This window comes from Gekko japonicus, unplaced genomic scaffold (assembly GCF_001447785.1).
Source record: "Gekko japonicus isolate JY-2015 unplaced genomic scaffold, Gekko_japonicus_V1.1 scaffold715, whole genome shotgun sequence".
NCBI lineage: Eukaryota > Metazoa > Chordata > Lepidosauria > Squamata > Gekkonidae > Gekko > Gekko japonicus.
The window spans coordinates 582,377-607,764 of NW_015160856.1; the positions used below are offsets into that span (position 1 = coordinate 582,377).

General features: G+C 40.3%; 1 protein-coding gene across 1 annotated transcript in view; it reads left to right on the forward strand.

Annotated features, from left to right (window-relative positions):
• ARHGAP32 (Rho GTPase activating protein 32) overlaps nt 1-25,388 on the forward strand; it is a 167,468-nt gene that overhangs the window by 28,120 nt on the left and 113,960 nt on the right. Inside the window, exon 3 of the mRNA XM_015421623.1 lies at nt 13,854-13,940. Within this exon, the coding sequence (XP_015277109.1) occupies nt 13,854-13,940 (87 nt within the window). The remainder of the gene's footprint in view (nt 1-13,853; nt 13,941-25,388) is intronic.

Here is a 25,388-nt window from a genome sequence, read left to right on the forward strand (position 1 = left end):
CCACTGCCAGTCAAAGTAAACATGATTGGTGCTTTCACACATGCTGAATAATGCACTTTCAACTCACTTTCACTGCATTTTAGCGATTGTCTGCAAGTGAATTTTGTCATTGCACACAGTAAAATCCAGTTGTAAAATGTGTTGAAAGTACATTACTCAGTCTGTGTGAAAACATCTGATGAAGGGCTTCATAAGGCAAATTGATATGTTCAAAGAGAAACAAAGAACTGTATATAGGGCCTAGTCAAGCAAGGGATATGCCTATTCGCAGGAAAGTAGGAAGGCAAGAGAGGGAACCAAGGGGCACAGTGTTGCTCAGTTCAGAGTTCAGGCTCTGACGGGAGTTCTGATCATTGTTTGTGCATTATGACCCAGAAACCAATGAATGTCTAGAAACAGCTTCACGTGAGGAGCAGTGTGTATGTTCAGTCCCTACAGCCTGTTAGGAGTATCTCTTCTCAGTCTATGGTAGAATCAGCCCCAAATGAGTGAATGAGGGGATGGTGGTTCAGAACCAGTAAAAATCTGAGGAAGAAGGCATGATTGCTTCCCAATTCAATGGCCACTGGTTAGCAGCCATTTATATGTAGAATCATAGAATCACAGAGATGGAAGGGGCCATACAGGCCATTCAACCCCCTGCTCAGTGCAGGATCAGGCTAGAGCATCCCTGACAAGTGTTTGTCCAGCTGCTGCTTAAAGACTGCTAGTGAGGGGGGAGCTCACCACCTCCCTAGGCAGCTGATGTTGTGGTTGATTAAAGTAGTTTGAGGGATATTGATCTTCAGGACCACAGAAAGAGCTTGGCTAACATCATAGTTGCGGGACTGGGAAACTGACCAGACCCTTGCAAGGGGATAGTCTTACTGAAGGCTGTGTTGACATGGGGGAGTATTTTTGTCACATGATGGAATTGGATCGTCTTTCAGGAATTCAGGTGCCTAAACCTGGGGCTGGCATATCCAGGAAATAAAATGAAATAAAAATATTTGAATGCAGTGACATTTTCCAGTTCTTTATATTACATGAAACTTGCACTCTCTTAAATTCATAATGAGATTTCAGTGACTGTTAAGTGTCAGTTACTAAGTAAAACTTTTAACAAATGAGCAGCCTGATCCTGTGCGTGTCTGCTTGACAGTATCTGAATTCAGTTGAACATACTACTAGTAAGTGTGTATGTAGGATATCATACTAAAAAGCTGCTGCTTTTTAAAAATTAAGTAGTACACCAATTTTAAATGCATGTTTTTGGAAGCAAATTTGGCATGCTTACATGTATGTATAGATAGGATTTCAGCTTGTTTTCATTTTATGTGGGCAGAAGAAAAATAATAGTTTACATTAACTGTGGCAAATAACTTCTCATCTGGCCTCTTTTAGCACTGAAAGTGGGAAGGACAAGGGACATGTTTTTCTCTCTCTGAAGTTATATTCTGAAATATTCTGGTCAGCTTTGATGTGGTTTGGGTTGAAATGGCAATTCTGAGTCACTAATTTAGTGCCGAGTTAAAGAATGTTCACTTAGAAAAGTAGCATAAAATGTTCCAGAGTGCAGTACCAGTTATAGATATTTCTTATTGCCTAGATACTTAAATCGTGTATATTGATTAATGCTTATGATCCTCTGCATAAAAAGCTGCTGAACATATCACTTTTTAATAGTTTTAATCGTAAAACTATGGATAGCCTTCTTTAAAAACTGTCTTTCTTTTTGAGATCATTTTGCTATACATCCGTAATAGTATAAAATAACACTCCACTGATGATGTACAAGATAGCAGTGTTATCTCACTGGGACAAATCCTTATTGGCTCATATAGTAAACGTGGTAACCTAGCAACCACTTCAGAGCTGATTTAACTCTTTCCTCAGCATTATTACACTGATGCTCATAAAAAATGGAATCTTTATTCTTATAAGACACTTGCTTCCAGTAGTGAAGCAAGAAAAATATAGCGTTTACTAGTCTTGTGTTAAAACAGGATTTTGCAATTCCAAAAAAAGCATCAGCTTGGTGTATATTTTCATTAGTTGATGTTCTCTATACCTACAGTAAAGATTCCTGTAATGTTGCTAGTTAAAAGGAGACATTAGGAAGAAAGCCAATTTACTGTTTTCATGGTGGAGGAGAGTGGCAGTAGGACCCTGCTAGTGTGGTATAGTGAAGACCTGAAATAATAGCCCTCTTCTGCCATGCAGCTCACTCAAGGTTCCTGGTCAGTCTCTGTCTTCCAGCCTAGCCTTCTTCACAGAGTGGCAGTGAGGCTATAATAGAATAATCCCATGTTACATTAATTGAGCCACTTAGAAGAAAGGCATGATAACAAATGTAATACGTAATCCAATTTGTTGTACTTTTGAATACAGATAGTGACTGTTTGAACAACTGCTGTTGACTTGCATACCATTAGGTTGGCAGTGGTGCAGGGTCCTGAATGATGCATGTGAATTAAATTTTTCCTGATACTGTTTCTGAACATTTATGCTATTCTGATGCAGTCGGAATGCAAATCTTCTGCATGGACTGACACCACAATCTTAGCACGTTCTGTGCATTGGACCTATTTCTGGCAGCTATTTTGATTGCAGCAGCAGAAAAATTTGCCCTGTATGTTTTATTAGCCCCCCCCCCCCCAGTAATCTGTGAAGCATGCAGCAGCAGTGCTTGATTTTTTGGTTAGATGCTGGATATTGGTCCAAACGGCACTCTTTTCAGCATTCATGACTTCAGGGGGGTTTCACTGGCTTGTAAGAGCAGGAGTGATAATAGCAATAGAAAAAAAAGATAGGAATTGGAAACCAAATGGAGTGAGACAGTATCTTTGCTGTCACTTTTTTCCTCTCCTTTCAGTTGTAGCTGCTGACTAATGCCTAGCCTGAACGCTATCCCTGCATTCATTCCCTCCCTCCCTCCCTTGCTTCTCTTGGCACTTGTTAAGCTCCACGGTTTGTCTTGTGGGACCTTTCCAGCGAGAGTGCAAACGAAAGGAGCCGGACTGATTTCTCTACAGCACAAATTGAGCATGAAATGGGCAGTGTGGAAAAGGCTAACTGGGCTACCGAGGGAGCTCTCCATCCCTATTCATAGGCACGTTCATCCAAAAGAACATTAGCATCAGGAAAAGGGGCAACCAAGCGGAATGTGGGGATTTTAATTTGATTTTGCTATGCTGGAGTTCTCGCATCTCGGAGCTGATGCCTGGAAGGCTTTTTCAATTAGCTGCTGGGAAACTAAGGACAGCTTTGGAACTCTTAGGCCTTGGCTAGGGGTTCTTGCCATGGAAAGAACTAATCACTGTAGCAAGGGTAAGTGCAGTCTGGATTGGCAGAAGCAGCTTCTAAAGACATCTCTTAAAAATCTTACCATATGTAAAGATGTAACTTTACGAACTGCTGGAGAAATACATTAAATGCGGTAAATTTTTAAAGGTGACTTTTTAAAGCAAATAAATGTATTTTATGAATGTCCATTTGTGCAGTTCTCAAATGTCATTGGAAAGGCTTTTTGATAATGAAAACCTTTTGCAGCCTGCAGAACTGGGAGATACAATTATCAAGGGTTTTTTTCACTTTGAAAATTAATCTTCGTTCTCTTGACAATTATGCACACTGACTTTTTGAATTTATTAAGCTAAGCTATTGAATACAGGGGGGAAATTTAATGACATTATTCTGGCATTTCATGCTGTCTTTGTTGGCTTTAATCATCATTCTTACATTGCAAAGAAACTACAGCAATTAGATGCCAAATGGAAAAAAAATAGTATCTTTATGTTTAACCGTATTTGACCAGTTGCTGTTAATTCTGTGTTTACGTATTTTCATAAAAAGGTTTTACTGTGTATTTTGCCTGTGGTCAGCATCCACAAGTGTATGAAGGCACCATTGCTGCTGGCTATGGGAATGACGATTCATGTGCATATGAGACTGTTTCTCTTGCTAGTGTGTGTGTTGTGTGCCATCAGGTCACTTCTGACTTATGGGGATCTTGTGAATTAATGACCTCCAAAACTTTTTATCATTAACAGCCCTGCTCAGGTCTTGCAAACTGAGCGTTGTGGTTTCCTTTAGTGAGTCAATCTGTCTCGTGTTGGGTCTCCCTCTTTTCTGACTGCCTTCAACTTTCCGTAGCATTATTGTCTTTTCCAGTATGTCTTGAGGTAGCAGACTACAAAAACTGTGATACACTCATGGGCTGCTCTCAGTGATCTGTTGAAAATAAACTTTTAAAAATCTTGATACAAGCATGGTTATGCTCTGAAGATATGAAACTGGGAAAGAAGGAAAGAACATGCATAGGGTATCTTTAGAACTGGCATATGAAAAACTGCTTTGTGCCTGAACTCAGCTTGTTGCTGGCCTTGCATGCATGTGGCTCCCCCAGTTTCCCTTCCCTTCTTATGTGAAACTTTAAAGGAAATTCGGGTTACTCATGATGCATTCATACAGGCACGCAGTTTAACCAGAGCTAGTTGTCCCCTACCCATGATATGCTGGGACTATAAATCGTAATTTAATAAGGGACTAGTGTCATGGCTGGTGAAGTAGGAAAGTAACTCTGGTTCTCAAGAGCTCTAGTCAGCACTGCTGTCTAGAATTTGTTTTAAATCCCCCTCTGTTTTTGTCTTGTGCCCTTTTAAAGAATGTACACATATAAAAGCAGGGCCTTAAACTCCATGGTCTGAAAAATGAGAGATTATTTACATTGATATGATTAAAAAATCTAATGGAAAGAAGGGTTTTTCTCTATTAATTTAATGAAATAACATTGTTGCAGCAGATTTTCGTGCACTGTCCACCAGCACATTTCTCACATACTTGAGTCAGTGCAAGTAGCATTCAGACAACTTTGGGCCTAACTGCCCTAGGGACATTTCTGGGTTGGGCATATTCTAAAGTTCTGCAGTTCCCAATATTGGGACTGTGGCACACTGTGGGGACTGTGGGGCTCAGATGTCCCCACCTCATTTCCCTGACCTGAAATGGCCCTGGGGGGAACTATTTGTCCCATTGTGGAATAGCTTCCCCCAGGCCATTTCAGACTGGGAAAGTGTCATGGGGGGTTTAGATCTAAGCCTACCCTTTTCATGTGCCTCAGTCTCAATTCTGATCCAAAATAGGCATGTCCGTGCCTGGGATGTGTACAGCTTCAGAACATGCTTTTCTGCTGTACCCAAGAGAAAATATAACATACAGTTAGGGCGGTATATAAATCGAAGGTTAAATAAAATAAATAAGTTAGGCCAGGGCTGTAGCCAGTGGTGGGGCGAATGGGGCTTTGCCGCCTTTCACATTTGCAGAGCCTGTCACCCAGCCGCTGGGTCTCCACCATGGCCTTCACTGGGTGCTCAGTGGGTGAGCACAACTGTGGTGGTGGGCTGCCAAGTGTCCCACACTGATTGGCGGCTGCCCATTGACCTGCGCAGCCAGGCTGTGCCAGACTGGCCATGAGGGTGCTGCTGTGTCCCACAACCCGAGCCCTGGGCCTCAGTGGCTATGTGCTATGCCGTGTACCACTAGCAGTCTGCCAGAGCCAGCCCCAGGGAGCCCACCGTCACTGCCTCCCTCCTTCTCTCTCTCTCTCTCCCCCTTCCATGGCTGCCTAGAAGACCCAGCCACCCGCCTCTATTATTCAACCCGCCCACCGGCCTCTATTATTTAAGCCAGTTGGAACAGATAGAGTCTGCTGCATACAGTCAAGATAAATATACAGAGCTTGGTGCTCCATCACTGGAGGTGTCCTGATGAAATCCTGAACGGAAACAGATAGGAACCTGGGTGGTCCGTCGCCACACCTCTTAGCAACTGTGTTTTGTGGACATCTATCAACTGTTACTCCTCTTAGTTTTGTGGACATTTATGAACTGTTAGGAATTTGTTGAACTGTATTGGAGTATTTACATCGGTGTCTTTGGAATGGATCTGAATGGTTGTTTAGAGTACTACACTGTTAATATAAGAATGTTTTGAATCAAGTGTCAAGTATTTTTGGGTACAGTGTTACAGTTATATGCACGTTGGGTACAGTTATATGCACGACAGCTGTCTTTGGCAGAAGAGTCCCATCCATCTGAGCCAGTGACTTTCAGGCTCCCTTTGTGGCCACCATGCACCACCCACCCCAGGAGTTGCCCACTTTGCCCAGGTTTTATAATCTAATTTAGTTAGCAGCGCCCCAGCGCCCCCTCACAAAAAAAAATTCCTGGCTACAGGGCTGAGTTAGGCCCTTATTCCATGCCGTGGCGATCTTGCCTAGGGACCATTCAGTCAACTTTGATGTTCTTTTTGGTCAGCCTTGAGTTGGACATTTTCCAATGCATTAATTTTTGTGACTGTGCTTGAATATTAGTGCAACAGAGCTACATATGATGTGTCCTAGAGAAACACTGTAATAAAGCAATAAAATGCCTTGCTGATACAATTTTGAGGCTGTGTGATGCTAACTTGGACATATGTTCCATTGAAATCTATTCCATTGAAATCTTGGATACTTGATTACAAGAAAATATATTTAGGATTAAGGTATAAACAACAGGTATCAAGAAAATTCTTTTTGTTAAGCTTCTATAATTATAAATATTAAGTGGGAAATTAATTAACTCTTTGTTAAATTACATTGACCTTATACATGATGAAATTTAAAACTTCTGTGTCTGCTGCCCCCTATAACCAAAATGTAGCAGTGTTCTTTAAATAACATCCTCTCTGTCATACTTTATTCATCACATACTTTTTCATAAATAACAACTGAAAATGAAATTTAAGTTAAATTCTGGCATTTCTCTGCTCACTTTGTTTGGACCATAATGCCTGTTATCAAACCATGTGCATCAATGAAAAGATGCTTCTATACGATAGCTATCATGCATGTAGTATTTGGATGGTGCAGGGCTGTCAGTCCTTAAACAGTTTCTCGTAAAAATAGAGAATTCATAAAGAAATCAGTCATGTGACCCCTCTGTTTGTGGGAATGGAATGTTCCATTTTCTCAGAATGAAAAAGAGATTACGTAATCCAGTGAGCTCTAGTAAGGGCAGTGCATGAGTGACAGACCCACGGGCCAAGAGTTACGATTTTGCTGTAGCAGAAATTGGATTGAATGTGAGTAACGCTAGCTAGAAGCAGTAGTCCAGATATATGCCTTTGGGCAACTTGTCTCTTGGACATGAAGTTCTGCTTTATTCAGAATTGGCTGTTTACCGGATTTTTTCTTATAGTAATGAATGGTATTAAGTATCTGGTTTCAACTTAAGAATTTCTCTACCCCAGTTCTCACCAGAGCTATTAAACTGGATAATATTGGCCTCTTAATATGAGCAACAGCATGTTTTCCCCCTATATGTCATAGTTTTACCTTAGTGTGAATAATAATTTGTATTTACAGTTGTTGTTGTGTTTAATGAACATGTTACTGAGAAGTGCCAAAAAGTGCCAAGAACATCAGGCATTACAACTCCACAAACTGGCAGCCTGCCAACTACATGCACTGGGAGTGTGTGATCCCTGCAACACACTCAATATGCATATTCATCGTTTTGTGTGAATTAGTCTGCTCATAGATTTTCTATGCATTTACAGTTTCCATACATTTAAACCAGAATTTTGTTTGTATGTATGAATGCTGTACAAATATGGAAAATTCACCTGTTGCCCAGTTCACTCAAAATGATAATCATGTGTATCGAGTGCTTCATAGAGACTATGTGCTTCCAGAAGTTGTGACAGTGTGCTGTCAGTTCATGTAGATTTAATGTCTGAACTGGCCTTCTGTGGTTTGACACAATAAAGAGATTCTGCTTCTCTCCTCTCCCCTGCCATTTGTAAAGTGACCTCTACAGGCATTGGTAAATCCTGATGCTATTCTAAACATTACTCAGAGAGAACCATGGACTTGCCACCAAGTATGTCTTGAGTACTTGCTTCCTGAGAAGTACCTGTATAATGCTTGTGCTTGCATTTACTTTTTTTTAAAAAAAAACCTTCAAGCCATTCAAGGTGCATGTCTAAACATGAATTGACTGTACTGGCTGTCATTGCCTTCCGTGGGATCATTCTCATATGAAATTACATTTAATACTAGGAAGAATGCCCGTTGTGGAACTGAAGACAGTGGGGCGCTAGCCTGGCCGTAGGTGCGGGTCGCCGTCTCCATCTGATCCCCCACGGCAAAGCTGGCTGTCCTGCCCCGAACGGTCGAGGCTCCGACGGGCCAAGGCGCCTGTCCTCCCCCCTCCCCCTGGCACCCTCCCCCCGGCACCCTGCCTGCTCAAGACGCCAGCAGGGGAAGCCAGCAATGGGTGCGAGCCCGGCCAGGCGCATGGCGCCGTCCCCTTCCCTTGGGCGGCCGGCTGCAGGCCTGCTTCTCCTTCCCCAGCCCCCTCTTCTCTGCCCTCCTGCCACGCAGTCGAGGCTCCAGCGGGCAAAGCCACCTGGCCTTGTCTGTCCCCCCGGCACCCCCGCCCGATCGAGGCACCAGCGGGGGAAGCTGGCCAGACTCACCCCTCTCCCCGCAATGGGTGCGAGCTGGGCGCAGGGCGCCATCCACTTCCTGGTCTCCCCAACCCAGGGAAGCAGCCCGCACTCCCCCCCACGGGGTCAAGGCCCCGGCGGGTAAGGCGCCTGGGTTGGCCACTCCCGCCACTCTCCTCGGCCGAGAGGCCCCATCGGGGCAAGCGGACCAGGCTCGTCTGTCTCCCTGCAATGTGTGGCAGCTCAGGCGAGTGGCTGCGGGCCCACGTCTCCTTCCCCAGACCCCTCTCCTCAGCCCTCCCTCCGCACATGCGAGGCCCCGGCGGGCCAAGCCGCCTGGCCTCGTCCGTCCCAGCCACGGGGCAATGAGACAGGCTGGGCCTGGCTCCCCGCCCGGCCTCAGGAATGGTGGCACGGCGCCATCTCCCCTCATCCACAGACAGCACAGGGTAGGCGCGACGGAATGGGCCGCTGCCGCCTCCCTGCTTGGCCACCCTCGGAGCCAGTGCATGTCGGCCTGGGCCTCCTCTTGGCTGGTGGCAGTGGCATGGTACTGTCTGGGGCCTGCAGGCCGAGTGAGGGTGTCTGGCCAGTGGAGCACCCGGGCCGGGCTGCGGCTCGAAGGAAACTGAGGGCAAAAGAGTGGTCGCTGCCTCCGTGGGCAGGAGGACACCCACACAGGCAGCAGCACAGCGAATGGAGAGAGACGCCCTGTGAGTGACACACCAGGGCGCCAACCAATTCCGGAGTGTGTGGAATGTTCTAGAGAAGTGCCACCACCATTCGGCTTTTATTTATAAGGGAGATTGTATCCCAAACATCCTTCCTCTAATCCATCAGACTGAAGGTCTAGTAGAAGGCTGTACAAGCTATGCTGCTATCTAAACAGGCTCCTCCTGCATGGGAGTTAGAATGCATGAAGTCCATTGTTGGGTGTGATTATCTGTCCCAGCTCACAATGGTCACTTGTTTTCAGCAACTAACTCTGTGTGCAGAAACCCTCAGCATGGGGCATGCTGTTGTCAGAACAGGATGATTGTGTAGAAACAAGTTCAGCTCAAATCTGTGGGATTTACTTTCACATAAATGTTACTAGGATCAGATACAATGCAGAATGATCCTATATCAGTGTCAGTATGATACAAGTAAAGTCCTAAAGTTCGACCCCCAGGTTGTTTTCTGACAGTTTTCTTTTAGGAACCAATTTGGAGTCAGATTCTTTGACTTACGTAAAGCTATTAGATAAGAGTTTGGCAAAAAGAATTTGTCACTGGAGGGGGGAGCTGGAGGTTGTTGACTGAAACTAAACAGTGGTTCTGCAATGTCCTGGGAAACCATAGCATGAATGAATCTGTTCAGTGACACCTAACAGCTTTTCCCGTAGTCACAGCAACACTTGTTCCAGCTGCCACGATCACAAGTATAGCTGTGTCTGTACACATGCACAGCCTAGTTTAATGCTATCTTCCCTTTGTACAGTTGTAGGCATGTGTAGCAGAGGAGAGACTTCAAAATGTGCTTATAAAATGGCTATTAGATAAGAATTTGGCAAAAAGAATTTGTCACTGGAGGGAGGAGCTGGAGGTTGTTGACTGAAACTAAACAGGATACTAATAAGGCATATTATATTTGTTGATTTTTGCTTCCATTCTTTTCCAAATAACAGTTTTACTAAATGTTGGCCAAAGTTTGGAAAAGTAGTAATTTCCAAATGTAATGAAACCTGCTCTTTGATTATAGGTAGCCTTAATGCCAGCTGTATGCATTTGCTTGGCTTGCCTGCTAGTGAGCTTAAACTCCACTCTGGAAACTTCAAAACACTTCTTGTTTCCATGGTACAATGGTGATCTTATTGCCATCATCTTTTCCACTCAGGTCTGAAAGTTGGTTGACTGTGGTTCTTTTCTTTCCATCAGTTTCCCTGTATATTTCTAATTGCAATTGATGATGTGTGCAGAAGGCAAGTGGTTGGAAGAGGAAAAGGGCTCATGCAATTTATTTCAGTCAGTTTTCTGATTTTTAGGCTAGCCTAATTTAGTTCATTGTTCTCTGCCAAATTATTATGTTGCTTTCTGCCAAGTTGTTATGTTAGGAATGATTGCACATGGCAATCGTATGGATTCAAAAGGGAGGAAAAATGAGATGGCAATTTCCTAACACAGCAAAATTGACAAAGGGAAAATTTTCAATGCCAAGAGTATTCTAAACTTCATCTTCTATCACAGAGACATCTTGTATTATGGAATGTGTATTCAAAATCTTTGCTAATCAATATTATGGCATATGTTAGCCACATTTGGCACCTATTTTTGGCTTGCCTAAGGCTCCATGTAGGAAAGATTTCCAGTATGTTTTCCAGCCCTTTATGATCACAGATAAATTGGGAGACGATCTATATGTTTCAAATGTGTTATAAAATTGTTTTGCTTCCAGTAGAAAATATTTGTTCTGCCCGAGCCAAATGTGTTCCAAACCTTCCTATATGAAAAATAACCCAAAATCAAAGGTGTTTTTGGCTCTAGTGTCTTTCATTACCTTATGAAAACTGATAAAGCCAATAGTAGAATTAGGGGTGCCGGACTTCCCAGTGGGGGTAGCCCTCGCTGGTTTCAGGTGCTCCTCTCTGCTGGCAGGGGTGAATTACGCCTCCCCCAACAGACAAGAAGCCGGAAATAAATGTGCGGTGCCTACGCCACCTAGAAGTGAAGTAGGCACATCGGTGACATCTGGGGGTGACGGTCCGGTTTGCGGGCAAAACTGTACGGTAGAAGCTAATTCTGCCATAGAGGTTTTGCCCACAAACCAGAGTGTCGCCCCCAATATGTCTACGTTGCTTCTGGGTAACATAGGCATGTCACATTATTTCTGGCTTCTTCCCTCCTGCTCCCAGAAAGTTCACACCCATCCCCCACCGGCTGGTGTGACGGACCTGGCAACTCTAAATGGAATAGCTGAAATTCAGGAAATTCTGTCTGGTAGAAGGAGGCTGCAGTTTCTCTTTCTTATTTTGTGATTTTTCTGAACAAATAAGCAAAAAGCCCTAAACCGCCTCACAAAGTTGTAAAGAGATTATTGATGGAAATAGAGAAGAAAGTGTAAAGGCCAAGTAGTATTTTCTGCTTTAAACTGAGATGTTGCAGTTGTAAAATATTTTCTTGCCCTCATGTTTGATGAGTTCCCCAACTCTTCTGTCTTTGGACATTTTGAAGTGTTGGGTTTTGTTTAATGTAAAAGTTTTCCCCTAATACTCTGGTATCGTTACTGTGTATTTCTATGCCAAGAAGTAATAATATGGTTTGGCCAACTTGGGAGGAGAACTTTATTGTTTCGACTACATTATTTGTATATATCTCATTCTTCATTTTTTCAAGTGGACTTCAAGTTAAGTGGATTTTTTCAAGTCCATTACAAATCTAGGATGGACTAGCCTGCAATCAGGGTATTCTTGACAAAGTGACAAAGTGACTAGGGTCAGTGAACAGAACCCTATACATCTTTGTCTGTTTGCACTTTAATTAGTAACTTAAAAGCTCTCTACCCAGATCTCATCTCGTGGTTAAACAGTGCTTGGACTTTATTACTTCATTGTGAAGGTGTGAGATTGTTTGAATACATAAAGCTTTCTTATATGGAATCAATCCATTAGTTTATCAGTGTCAGTACTGTCTTCTTGCTAGAAAACACAATAATGCTAGGAAAAGTTGAAGGCAGTAGGAAAAGAGGAAGACCCAACATGATATGGATTGACTCAGTCGAGGAAGCCATGGCCTTCAGTTTGCAAGATCTGAGTGATAGAAGATATTTTAAAGGTCACTAAACTCGCAGGGTCACCAAACATTAGGAGTGACTTGACCACACATACCATGCTCTAACTGGCAGTAGCTCTCTAGGGCCTCAGGGTCTTTGACACCACCAAATCCTTTCATCTGGAGATGTCTGGTATTGAGCCAGGGTGCAAAGGAGGAACTCTGCCACAGCCCCACTCCCTGATTGATGGAAATCTCCCCCATGGGAGTTTGGAAGAGGGAGAAGCCCCATGCACCAAAAATCTGTATGGAGTATGTCGAAAAGAGTGTTAGTCTAGACATTTTCCAGGTACAAGGAGTTATGTTATACATTTAAAAAAATATATAAATAATAATATCATTACAATATACAAATTAATATATGAATATGATGGCATCCTGTACTCCCCTGTTCAAAGTGAGATGTTCCAGCAATTTGACTCTCTTGGTCTAGAGAGTCCCTCCTATCCCAATAAATTTGTGTGAAGATTATTTCCAAATTGTAAGTTAATGGGCACAATCCAGCTAAAATTATTATTTTTTTAAAATCCTATGGATTTCAGTGTAGATTTAAACATGTTTTGGGTTAATTTCTTGGCACACTCACCGTGACATCTCATCACTTACTTATAATCATATAGGATACTATGTGACTGTAGTTTTGGCATTTCCCCATGTGTTCTTTATGTGAAAACACTTCCATATGACCTATTCAATTAATGGTTATCTCGGCACGTATAAATTGATTCTGTTTAGGAGCAGTCAGGGTACCTGGTGCTGGTTTTAGTGCTTATGAGATTGTTTTGCTACAAATTTGCATGTTTTAATGTGTGAAAAATGAGAATTTTTATTTAATGGAATTTTGAATCTAAGGCTGCTAGTCCATTAAGAAGTGAATTGCACCAGTTGTTATATACAATTCATACCCCAGAAATGATACCCTGAATAGTTGCATTGCTTTGTTAGAAGTTGCTGTGTCAAGACTCAAGAGTAAAATGCTGTGACACAAAGAATCTAGTTTCTTGTGGGTGATCTGTCAAGGTGAGAATTGGCTATTCCAATCCCTCAACACAAATTAACAAAGCCAAATCTCTGTCTATCTGAGGAAGGCTTATTATGAAATGTCAAAGAACTTTTTAATTTGATGAACGGTGCTATAAAACATCCTGTTATGGTAAATTTATTCAATTACATTGAAATGTAGAGACATGGTTTATTAGTTAGTTCCTTACTTAGTCATCTCAAAATACAATAAATTAGTTACAACAAGATTGCTACAATCTGCAATGAATATTAATAGGAATATATGATAACTAGGGATTTAATCTTTGTGCTTTTGGTATCCAGGGTTGTCTTACTGGTACACTAGACTGACTTATTTTAACTGTCTGATCAGTCAGATAGATGTGTATATATACAAATATTTGTGTTCTTCTAAATATCTTCATTCTGTTACCAAACATGCCCTTGATGTACAAAGTATCTTGGAGCAAGCTGCATTTGCATGTATTGCTTTATGGATGTCTGGTTTATTCCTGTGAAATGACCAGGTCTTTCTCCTCTTTCCTTCCACCCTCTGTTGCTTCCTTGATATAGCTTTCACTCCCAGAGGAACAGAATGAAATAACAAGAAATGGCTGTGAATCCAAGGAACTTGTCTACCTTGTACAGATCTCTTGTCAGGTAAATGCTATAGCCCTCTCCCTGTTTTGATGTTTATGAAACGTGGCATGAGATGCACAATATTTTGATGTCTCTGTTTTTTTGAATGGGAGAAGTACTGTGGTGTTAATGAGGAGGGAAAAACTTATATTGCAATAATATATGTCCTAGAGATACAGATTTGCATCTATCTGTGCAGTATGTATCTGTATTGTATTTTTATTGTGCTTTATTTGCGTGCTTAAATCAGCCAATAAAATGATGGTTTGGGAATTAGCAATGGACTGTAGCAACTTGATGGAAAATTTAACAAATGTTCAACTGTGGGTATTGAACAAAGCTAGTTAGGGGGTTAAGATAGGGTGTTATTTTGAGAAATGCAGATGAGTCCATTGATAACTGAAATTTTCTGACCTTATGCTTAGAAGCTACTGAAAGGAGACATTTTGAATGTTAACATCAAGGTTTCACTGATGGTAGATTCTAACATGGAAATGAGATATTAATATTTTGGGTTCATTTTTATAGCTCCAAGTTTTACAGACAAGATTTGCAACATCAACATTCTTTCATTGAGTTAAGTGAATTAGCCTGTTAGAGAAATTGCTTCTGTGCTTGGCAAAATACCCTTAAGGATAAAAGTCAAAAGGTGGATAACACTATAGACTCTTTCTTTCTTGCTCTTAACCCATCTATTGTACAGTACCCCCATGTTGCAACCATGGAAAAACTGGGTGGGTTATTATTCGGATTATCTGTATAGTATTTCAAAGAGTCTTGACTTAAATAGCAGTTGCTGGTATGTCTGAGGTATCTCTTCTGTTGAAAAGTCTGTAGAATAAAATGCAAAACACAGAAATACTAGTCATTTACTGCCATAGGACACTGGGGAGGAAACAACATGTTTGTAGGCAATTTTCCATATATGTTTGTTCAGTCTCTGAAGCAGACAGCAAAGAAAACTTGTGAACCTTCCCACAAAGCAGATTCTGTAGGTTTGTCTGTTTTGATCTGTTGAATTCATACTTGGTTTATTTTGCATTGTCGTTACGATGTTGCAAAATATGCTAAAACTATATAGAGATCAGTCCCTCTGGAGAAAACAGTGGACTCTGTCATTAAACCCTGCTGAGGTCGCCACAGGAAACTGACACTGTTTGCCCAAAGCCAGAGCACTCTCCCAGAGCCTCTTTCTAGATCCCGTTGTTACGATGTTGCAAAATAGCATTATTTCTAGTATTTATATATGTCTCTAAATGCTGACACAGACTTATTTTAAAAATGAACTTTGATGGAAGACAGGAAGATGGTTTCATGGTTATACAGAGTTAATTTTTTGAAAAGTGTTCTTGGCCATCAAGATTTTCAGCTGCAGACTAGATGTTAAATTTTAAAAGTATTGTAATTGTCAACAGCAGGATTGCAAAACTAATTGAGTCCACATGTATCTGCTTCAGCCAAGTGAACTACGTTTAACAATGTGAGAATTTACATTTGATATCCTTGGAGTCCTTTAAAACTGTACCCTTAATAAACATGCATGGCATCTATGCATACTTGCATGTAGTGCTATAGTGAATATGAATATAAACATCAATTGAGATTCCTCCAGCCCACTAAAGCGGCTGCATATTCCATAGTCATCCTATGCGAGGAATTTAGTATATGCCCTTAATTCAGTGTTCTGAGAACCCCTACTTTCTATCAATCTCTTTTTTTTAAAGAAAAAAGAAGATGCTAATTCCTGTTCTTAAATGATCATGGAAACATAATGGGGCATACTCAGTGAAATCTAAGAAGCCACAGGAGAGGTACCATGATTTCCAGTGAGTAAGTGGTTGGGTTTTGGCTTCTAGCATATCTTTTTGTTCACTTCCTTGTGATGAGAAGAAGCAGCATAAGCTATGCAGAGAAGAAAGAAAAGGTGCAATGGGAATTATATTAAGTATGCAAGTATATGCACATTTGCTTATTTTATAAAATTTATGGTTGTAGCAGTAAACTGCTTTTGTTGTATAGAATTATAATATTGTCACTGTAGCATATACAACATAAAACCTGATTTGTAGTGGATATAACTATCTTGTGTTCGTTCCTGAGTTGCCTTCCGCACAGTCTACGCACAACTATGGGTGCCAACTGCATAGCTCAGATTTTAAAATCATGTGAACTGTTTCTACCTATGCACTCTCCACAGTTCAGGTCTGGCAGGCAGCCAAGATGCAGCAGTATTACAGTGATGGGAAGGCAATTGTCACAGTACCTGCTGGTGGAATATGGAGGTATTGTCAAAAGCAGTATCAGGAGGCAGGACTGGCACATATTAAGCTGTTTCTGCAGCTGCTTTGCATGGCTGCTAGGGAAAAGGGTGCCTTTTGGGGGGCTAGATTTCTGCGTTCCCAGCCATATTTTGCAATCTCAGATCGGTGTCATGGGGAGCTGTGGTGTAGATTCTCAAGCACTCATCTGCGATCAGACAAAAAAAGTTGAAAAGCCATTGGGGGTGGTGGAATACTCAATGCATAAACATAAGCTTGAAATGGATGCCGATGATGGGCTTGTTGCAGTATTGTGTGAAACTCAATATCAAAGTAAGCCATTGGAAGAATATTACCTTGTTAATTGAAGTCTAGAAGCCTAATTTCATCAGCTTGGCCTACATCCATATACCTTTCTCAGAGGTTCTAATGTTTGGGAGCATTTTTGTCTGTGCAAATGACAGTAATATCATGAAAACAAAAAGAAATGAGTTGTTGGCTGGAAAATCTTATTAGTCTCTTTTCTGAAACTACTGAAGTTTGTCAATCCAGTCCACAGCAGATAATCAGGCAAAACATTTCAAACACTGCACTTTTAAATGTAGCCAGTAAATTCTGTTACTGGGCAGAGGCCCATTAAAGTTTGTAGTCTGGAAACTCTTATGGTGTGGTGGGCATTTTCCCATAATGAGTTTTTAAGGTAAGCCTTTTTCTTGTTATTAAACGTACTATTGTACAAGTAATTGGAAAGTTGCTTGGCTTGATCAGACTTTTTCCCCCTCCCTAAGATTTCACCAGGGGAAAGATACTGCTCCCTTGCTTGATCCCCTCCATGTTGCTGGTTCAGGTGCAACCTCCCCCGCCCCAGTTCAGTATAAGATCTCCCACTTCAGCTGTTCACTTCCTCCTTAGTAAGAAAAAGTGCATTAACTTCTTCCTGATCTCTCAGAAGTCATAGGTAGCCTGATGTCAGTATAGAGCACTGACAGACAGAACTGATTTCCAGTTCTGGGGATGTATCAATGTTTGCAGCCTATGATGGGTGAAAAGACTGTTTCTGCTAAGATGAGTTTTGGAATCTAATAGGTGAATTCTGACAGTGATTAATTAGCCAGACATCTATGCTGTGTTGGCTCCTCCTTAGATTTGCTGTCAATATGCTTCCTCATTTCCTCACAGATGAATTTGCAGGGTGTGGGCAAAACACCACCTGTGCCTTCTCTTTCATGTAACACACAGTTTTGGTTCAGTTGCATCTAATATTTGGCTTGAATTACACAGTGGTCTTCTAAGGATGGAAGGGGTAATAATTTTCACTGATTTCCCCCATCTACGCCGCCACCCCCCGCCCCAGGCAGCATTTCAGAGGGTATTTGGTAGTGCAGGGGGATGTGGAAAAATCTCACACTGTGCACAGAAATCCTTCCCAGCCACAGAAATCTGTAGTGGATCCAAGCATCTTTCTTTATCCCTTTTCTGAACTACAGTCCTAAGGTTGTGCAAAACAAAAAAATTAGTATTTTTCGGGTTCAGGTATATTGAACCTGAAAAATATTGGTATTTTCTGATGTTTCCAAATCCCAACCATTATAGTCAATGGTCCTCATAGCATATAATGGGGACTCAATCCTGTGGTATCTGAGGCTCTGTAGGGGCTGTTTTTTGAGGTAGAGGCACCGTGGTGCCTCTCCTAAAACCTCTCCCCCAAGTTTCAAAAATATTGAATCAGGGGGTACAATTCTATGGGCCCCCAAAGAAGGTGCCCCCATCCTCCATTGGTTTCAATGGAGGAAAAAGGCATTTAAAGGTAAAGGGATTGCAGTCCCTTTAAATACTTTCTCCAAGCTGTGAGTGAACTCTGAAGGCATTTAAAGGGCTTTCAGTCCTTTTAAACACCTTTAAGTGGGTGAGTTCACCCGAAAGGCGTTTAAAGGAACTGCAATCTCTTTAAACAGCCTTTAAGTTCGACTATCCAGCAGTCCTGAAAAATCTTGAACATTTTTGGGATTTTTGGTGCTTGGCCATTTTGGATAGCCGAAAAAATATCCAACTCTGTATCTGACTAAAAGAATAGCTGACAAAATACCGATAAGATATTTTTTGGCTATTTTTTCAACTTTGATATAGCTGAGTGCACACCCCTATACAGTCCAGAGTATACTCTATTACTAAGTTAAATCTTGTTGGTTTTGAATTCAAGCCACATAAATATGTTTTTGGCTACATGCTGACTGTCATTTCACCTTCCTTCTTGCACCATTTGGTTTGTAGCTGAACTCTTTTTTGCAATGTTCCATCAGTGGAACCTGCGGGCCACATTTCTGCATCAAACATGTCCAGCTTCTTCTAATGCTGGGGCTCATACTTCAAGGATCTGGTAGTGGTGTGTGGAGTTCCAGTACTGTTGAAACAAGGAAGAACTCTCCTTTTTGTGTTCTATATGTATTTTAGGCAAAAATACATTTTGGGATAACTCCTGGAGTGCCCAAGTTATCCCAATTTTGTCATATCTCAAAAGCTAAGCAGGGTTGGCCCTGCTTAGTATTTGGATGGGAGATCACCAAGGAATTCTAGGGTTGCTGTGCAGAAGAAGGCAATGGCAAACCCACCTTGTATAGAAATATTTAGAAATATTGATTCCTATAGCTTTCATGTATCCCTTGGGTAATTCTTTTAACCTTCACACACACACACACACAAGTAAATCAAGTATTTAATAGAAAGTGAATCATAATAATATTTTATAGCACTGTGAATTTATCAGAATTGCAAATGATTGAAAGATCCCTTTGACTTTGTTGGAAGTTAATCTTTTAGTGATGTGTATTCTGACATGTAGTGAATCATTCTAAGAAGATATCCTTTCCACAAGTATTTTTAGTTTTAAAAAGTCCTTGTTTCTGGAAATGAGGGGTTCTGTGACTGTTGTGTTGCAGACTTGGGAGGAAATGTCAAGATGTTCCCCCATAACACAGTCAAGTGCCATAACTAATTGCCATTGATGTCCTATATTGCATTGTGGTGGTTGTTTTAGTTAGAGTCAGCTAAATCCATCATTTAATTAAGTAATTATTTATAGTCACAAGGTGGTCTGTTGCACTTTTGTGATTGGTTTCATACTAATGTAAAACTGGGATTGTCATGAGTTTCTTTAAACCTGGACTCTCTCCAGGTCCCTGAATTTTGCTCTGCTTGTCATCTGTTAGAATATAACTGTTTCACCAGTAGGACTCCAGGTTGATAATTATTACAGAGGGAACATACAGATTTTTCTACCATCCAGGATGTATCTTTAGTATCTACTATAGGTCATAAATGAACCAGCTATACTACCATGTCATCTATAATAGGACTCATAGCAATGAAGAGTTGTGTTGAAGAATTGGTTGTTTTGCAAGATCACTGTTCTGTATTCTCTTGTATACTGAGTCTGGTGTGTGTGTTCCCTTAAACGCTAAAATTTCTTCCCCACTAACACTACTATCCAGTTGTAATTGTCATGCACATCTTTCTCTTCTAGTTCTTGATTTTTAATTGTCCTTTCATGTTAGCATTGATCAGTTCTGGTAAAGATATATGCCAGTAAGCAAAATGTTAATATTTCTTTCCTCTGACTTGCACCATTTGACTTCAGTAGCAGCACCATGGTTAACCATTAAGCTTGGTACAGTGTGTACCAAGATGTGGTTTAGAATGTATCTGAGACACATGTATAGCGGTAGACCTGTCTCCTAATCGAGACTACGTATACTTTGAAAAGTGCTACTTTCGATTAGCCAAAGAAAAATGATATGCAGAGCTTCTGTTTGTATATGTGATGTTACTTGCTGTATCCTTGGAGGCTCTGAAGAAATGGCATCATAAAATTAGGAAATAGCCACCATTAAGCATGGATCCACTGGTGCAATCCTTAGGGAGAGGGGTGAATCACTCCGTTCTTGTTCTTCCATCAGTATAGTTCTACGGCTGTAACATTATGCAGTTACGTTGTACAGAATGTGATAGTTTGCAATAAATTGGCACTAGTTTACTAAGCAGCTGAAATCAATGTCAGCTTAGATCATTTACATTACTTAGCATTGATATAGTCTGTTAGCGTTCAAAGAGCTTCATATTTTTTCTAGTCTTTAATAACGTACAAGGTAATATTGTACATATTGCATAGGGGGCTTATAGTGAGGCTTGTACGAGGCCACCTAATGAGTTCATGGCTGAAACAAGATTTGAATGGGGGTGCCTCATGGTAGCTTACCTACTATGCTATGCCAGCTCCCTGGTTAAAGACAACTGTTCTCTTCAATTTGTGGTTGAACCCAGCCTTGCTGCATAAAGGACTACATGACAATCAGGAACCCTGCCAAGTTGTGTCACTCACTAAAAGAAACCATAACTGCTAGCTTGTCTTTTTAGATTTCAACAGTCATTTTTCCACTCTGAAAACAAAAAAACCCCGTTGTGCTGTCAGAATAAGCACAGGGAGGTTGTGGTAGACTGGATTGTCATCTTTAGCATGCCAGATTGCTAAAATATAGCTAAAAGAAGGGGAGAATAATGTCACTAATTGAATAGCTGTGAACTAGCTTAATAGGAATGTTCCTCTGACTTGGAAGGGCTGTGTGTCTGCTGTAAAAGCTGACTGGTTGCAAAATAAGCTCATTTGAAGCTAAATAAAATAAGTCTGGCAGAGCTCCTGAGAGGGGGCTGAATGTTGAAGTATGCTATTTTTAATGTGGATGTATAAATAGTTTTATCAGTAGCCAAGCCGTCAAAAGCCTAGTTCCACAGCTGAACAAAATCTCTTTTAATATGGCAGAAACAAAAGGATATCATTTGCCATGTATAGAGCTAGAAAGAAGTTAGAAAATATTTTAAAATGAAATGTGTAATACTGAACAAATCAAACACAGACTAGATAAAATAAATGCGGCTTTACACCTGCCTCTTTATGCTTGCAAATGTCTGGAGTTTTCATTTTCCTACCTTTTCACATGTATATTACACAATTCAGTAATTCCTTATCGCTTTGGAATGATACAGTTAGACATTATCATATTTCTTTTTTGGAAACAGTTGGGTATAGCAGATTCTGGTTAGGTGCAGGAGATTGAATAAGTGTTGTTTGGGAGCCCTACTACTGTTTCATTATTCAACTAGATGGCTGTTCTTTGGATGGCTGCATGTTATCCAGGGGATGTGGAAAATTTGGATATGATTGATAGAGGCTTACATTCAGATTCGGTGTTGCAAGTGCGGTGATGGCGAAAATTGCATCTAGATTTCTAGTACTTGTTTACCTGGATTGTTTTACCTAGCACAGAAACCGTAAGTTTTGTCTGTGTTGCATAAATGTAATGCATAAAACTGGTGCTTAATCAGTTTCAGGAAATCTTCATTGTGTTGTGATGTTTTTGTTGACAACAAAAAGTATTCGTGTGTCTTGTTATGACTTATTAGACAGTGAACAATGTCTTGCCTTTTGGAATTACCATTCAGTCCATGAGGGTGGTGGCTTAGAAGAGATCTGTAGGGTTGAAGCATGGGCAGTATTACAAAGTGTCTCAGTGGAAGGCACCTTTGGATGGAGATGTTAAGGGAAGGTGCTGATTCTCTGAGGGGCATTGAGATTTTAATTGTAAACCCATTGGTAGGAAATTACTGCTTTATATAGATATCGGTGCCTGCATTTTTTGAAGAAGAGAGGGTAGTTCTTACTTGAATTATGTTCCAGGGCCACAGATGTCCTGTCTCTTAAATTCTGTGTATGTCCTTATTTTTCTTTGCTTATGGTTATACTTTTTTCCTCAGTTTCCTTATTTGTTCCTGATAAAGGAGAGTTCTTTTCTGTTCTGCTGGCTCCTCTTCTGGTGAGGTCAAAATGGACCCAGTCTTCTTTCAGGAAGAAGCGCTACTCCAGATACCTCTGTACTCCTTTAAAAATGGGACATTACAGTAAACTCGAAAATTCCCTCTTTGCCTTTATTGCAATAAACTCAGCAGGGGCAAAAAAGAGGTAATCAGAATATAAATGTTCTCTTGTTTGGGGACTTCCCTTTTGATCATCATCTTCTGCCAGTGGGTAAAGATGTTTCTGTTTCATCTGTCATACCATTGCTGAGCTTTCTCCTTGTTTGTTTTTAATTGTCGGTTTTATATATAACTGTTTTTAAAAGTTTGTATTTTAATCTCTTTTAATTGTTCACTGCTTTGAGAGCCCTAATTGAGCAGGGAGGCAGCATACAAGTATTTTAAGTAAATAAATAGTATGTCTTGCCATGCTTAGTATAGTGTGGGGCATCCACCAGCCAAGAGCCGGCATATCCAGAAAGCTCTTTCTCAACTCTGTCACTGCATCTTTTTCAATGACCTTGAGCAATCCAGTCTGCCGTTCTGAAACTGAGTCATGCCATTAGTAGAATAAAGTTATTGGCACTGATGCATTATATAAATAATTTCAGGATATCTAGATGAAAGGTGCTAAAATGACACATTTAAACATGTGATTCTTTCCTGAGGATAAGCTGAAGGCATTGATTAATGTCCATAGGTGGTGCAAAGTTATGTACGAATAGCTGTTAATTTACTTTCTTAGCCCCTTTCATTGATGGGCTTTTATATATTCCATCATTTAATGTTAGTGGTGCTAAAAATCTCTCTGCATGTGACAAGATTATGTTAGGTTATTGCACTCAATTTTCTGACATTTAGAAATAGTTTGCTACCCACAGATTTCTGCTCACCCTCTTCCTCTTTTCTCCCTCATTTCCCTGACCTATTACTCTTACCATATATTTTACATGGGATGTGACTGATAGCCAATTGTTTAAATTACAAGCTGTAAAGAGAGACCGGTAACTAATAAAGTGTTGAGAGAAGCAAATCCTTTTTCAAATAGCAAGAGACTTAGGCTGTATATTTTTCAGACTGCCATTCAGAAGCAGATTTAATCAAGGAAAACAGTTTAGCATTTCAGCTTTGGGTGCTGGAAACTCTTTATTATTCTTCTGTTACCTGTTTATAAGTTCTTGTTCCTCTTTAGCTTCATAAAGCAATTTCTCTGAGCAAATCTCCAGTCCTATATTTATCTAAGGAATAGATATATCTGGCAAAGATTGCTTTAGGAGATTTGAGTTCTGGGGAGAAAGGGCAGACTGACTGTAGATGCACAACAATTGTGGTGGTGTCTTGGTGGACTGGTTTGAACTTGGATGTTCAACAAACACTTCTTGAAAAATCATCAGGTACCTCTTTTTGTTCCAGAATTAGTGGAATTATTGTCTCTCTGTGTACATATCAGATCCTTTACAGTTTTCCTTTATGTAAAAATCTGGAAGAGCTCTTGTATTAAGTATTCAAGTAACATTGTGTATACAAATACTTGAATAAAGAGTAATTGGCATTTTAGAGCACAGTGTATTTGAGGCCTTACTTGAGATGCCATGCCGTCACCTATTTTGCATTCTTTCCTACCATGGCTGTGGAAGTCAAGCTGGTTTAAAGCTGAAATCAACTATAATGTCCTGGATATATATTTATTGTAATGATTTCACACTGGATGTGGAGCTTGAGTCAATACTTGAATGAACATCATGAATTGTCATACGTAGTTTGAATCCAGTATAGTTGTCTACAAGGAGTATATCGTGTTACTTTCTCTCACATCAAGAGATAAGTTCTTGTCCTGTAGAATATTGACCTGAATGTTCGTGCTGTCTTTCTAATGCCTCAGTGTTCAAAGAACATTGCATTGTGGGGTGCCTTTTCCTCCCCCCTCCATTTGCACATTGCATTATGGGGTGCCTTTTCCTCCCCCCTCCATTTGTAAACAGGTACAGAAATTGAGCACTGGTTGGATATTTTACATGCCCTAAGCATGCCTGTCAAATTTCAGTCCATGGTCAGTTGAGTTGCAAAATAAACTAAGAATTCTTAACCAAGATTTGAAACTGACTAGGAAACCTGGTAAAATGGGAAATTTGATTTCCCTTAACCGTATTTGTAAATATAGCATGCAGGTGCTGCTAAGATGAGCTGGAGGAATTGAAAACAAAATCAAGGATGGGATCCTGTAGCTGGCTCTTTCACTCCTGTAGCGTCTATACCATGTCACAGAGACTTAGAAATTGATGGCTCATCATATACATTGCATTGCACAGTCAAATATAATACTGAACTAGAAAATGTGTAAGGTTTGGATAAGAATGCTGGATTAAGTTAGCTGTTTATATTATGACTAACACAAAATCTTAAATTGGAACTTTCCTGCATATATTGTTTAAATCAAGGAAGGAACTGATGATTTGAGTTTATGAACCACTTATTCTATTCCCTCCTATGTATTTAAAAACAAACAAAACTTCCTAGCACAATATCTTGGTTTTGGGAGACTTTAAACCTAGAAAAATCAGTGGATAGAACTCACCTATTCTATTCCCTCCTATGTGTTTAAAAACAAACAAAACTTCCTGGCACAATATCTTGGTTTTGGGAGAATTTAAACCTAGAAAAATCAGTGGATAGAACACATCAAATAATATTCAATGGGATTTTATCAAGTCTGGGTTTTGTTTTTGTTTTTTGTTTAAATTTTGAAGTCATTAAAAAAAGAAAAAGATGCTAGAAAAACATACATTTAGACAGCTATATGATGGAAAAACCTAATATCAAATATGCCGGTGACTGCTAAAGCTGTCCATGCCCATCAAAAAAAAGAAAAAAATGCTAGAAAAACATACATTTAGACAGCTGTATGATGGAAAAACTTAATATCAAATATGCTGGTGACTGCTAAAGCTGTCCATGCCCATCAATGGAAATCTAAAGCTTACTCTACCACTACACAATGGTTAAACAAGATATGAGAGCATCTTTTTATGGATTAAAAAAAAAATCTGATCAAGTACTTACAGTCAAGAATCTGACTTACCATCCTGTCATCTTAGAAAAATTGTTCCCTTTCCTGAAGTGTATCAAGAGAAATACTAAGGCAAACCAAATGATTCCCCCCAAAATTAATGTTTTAATCCTTGTACTAGTGTTATGTCACCTGTATTTCATTCTATCACTGTTCCTGTTTATGGAATTCCTGTGCTTCAGCTTATCTTGTTATGGTTATGTTAAAATTAAAAAAAAAAAGCAAAAAAAAAAAAAAAAGCCCTCCAGTTCTATAATGGGCCTTTTCAGAAAATTCAGTTAAATCAGAAGGATCAATGTA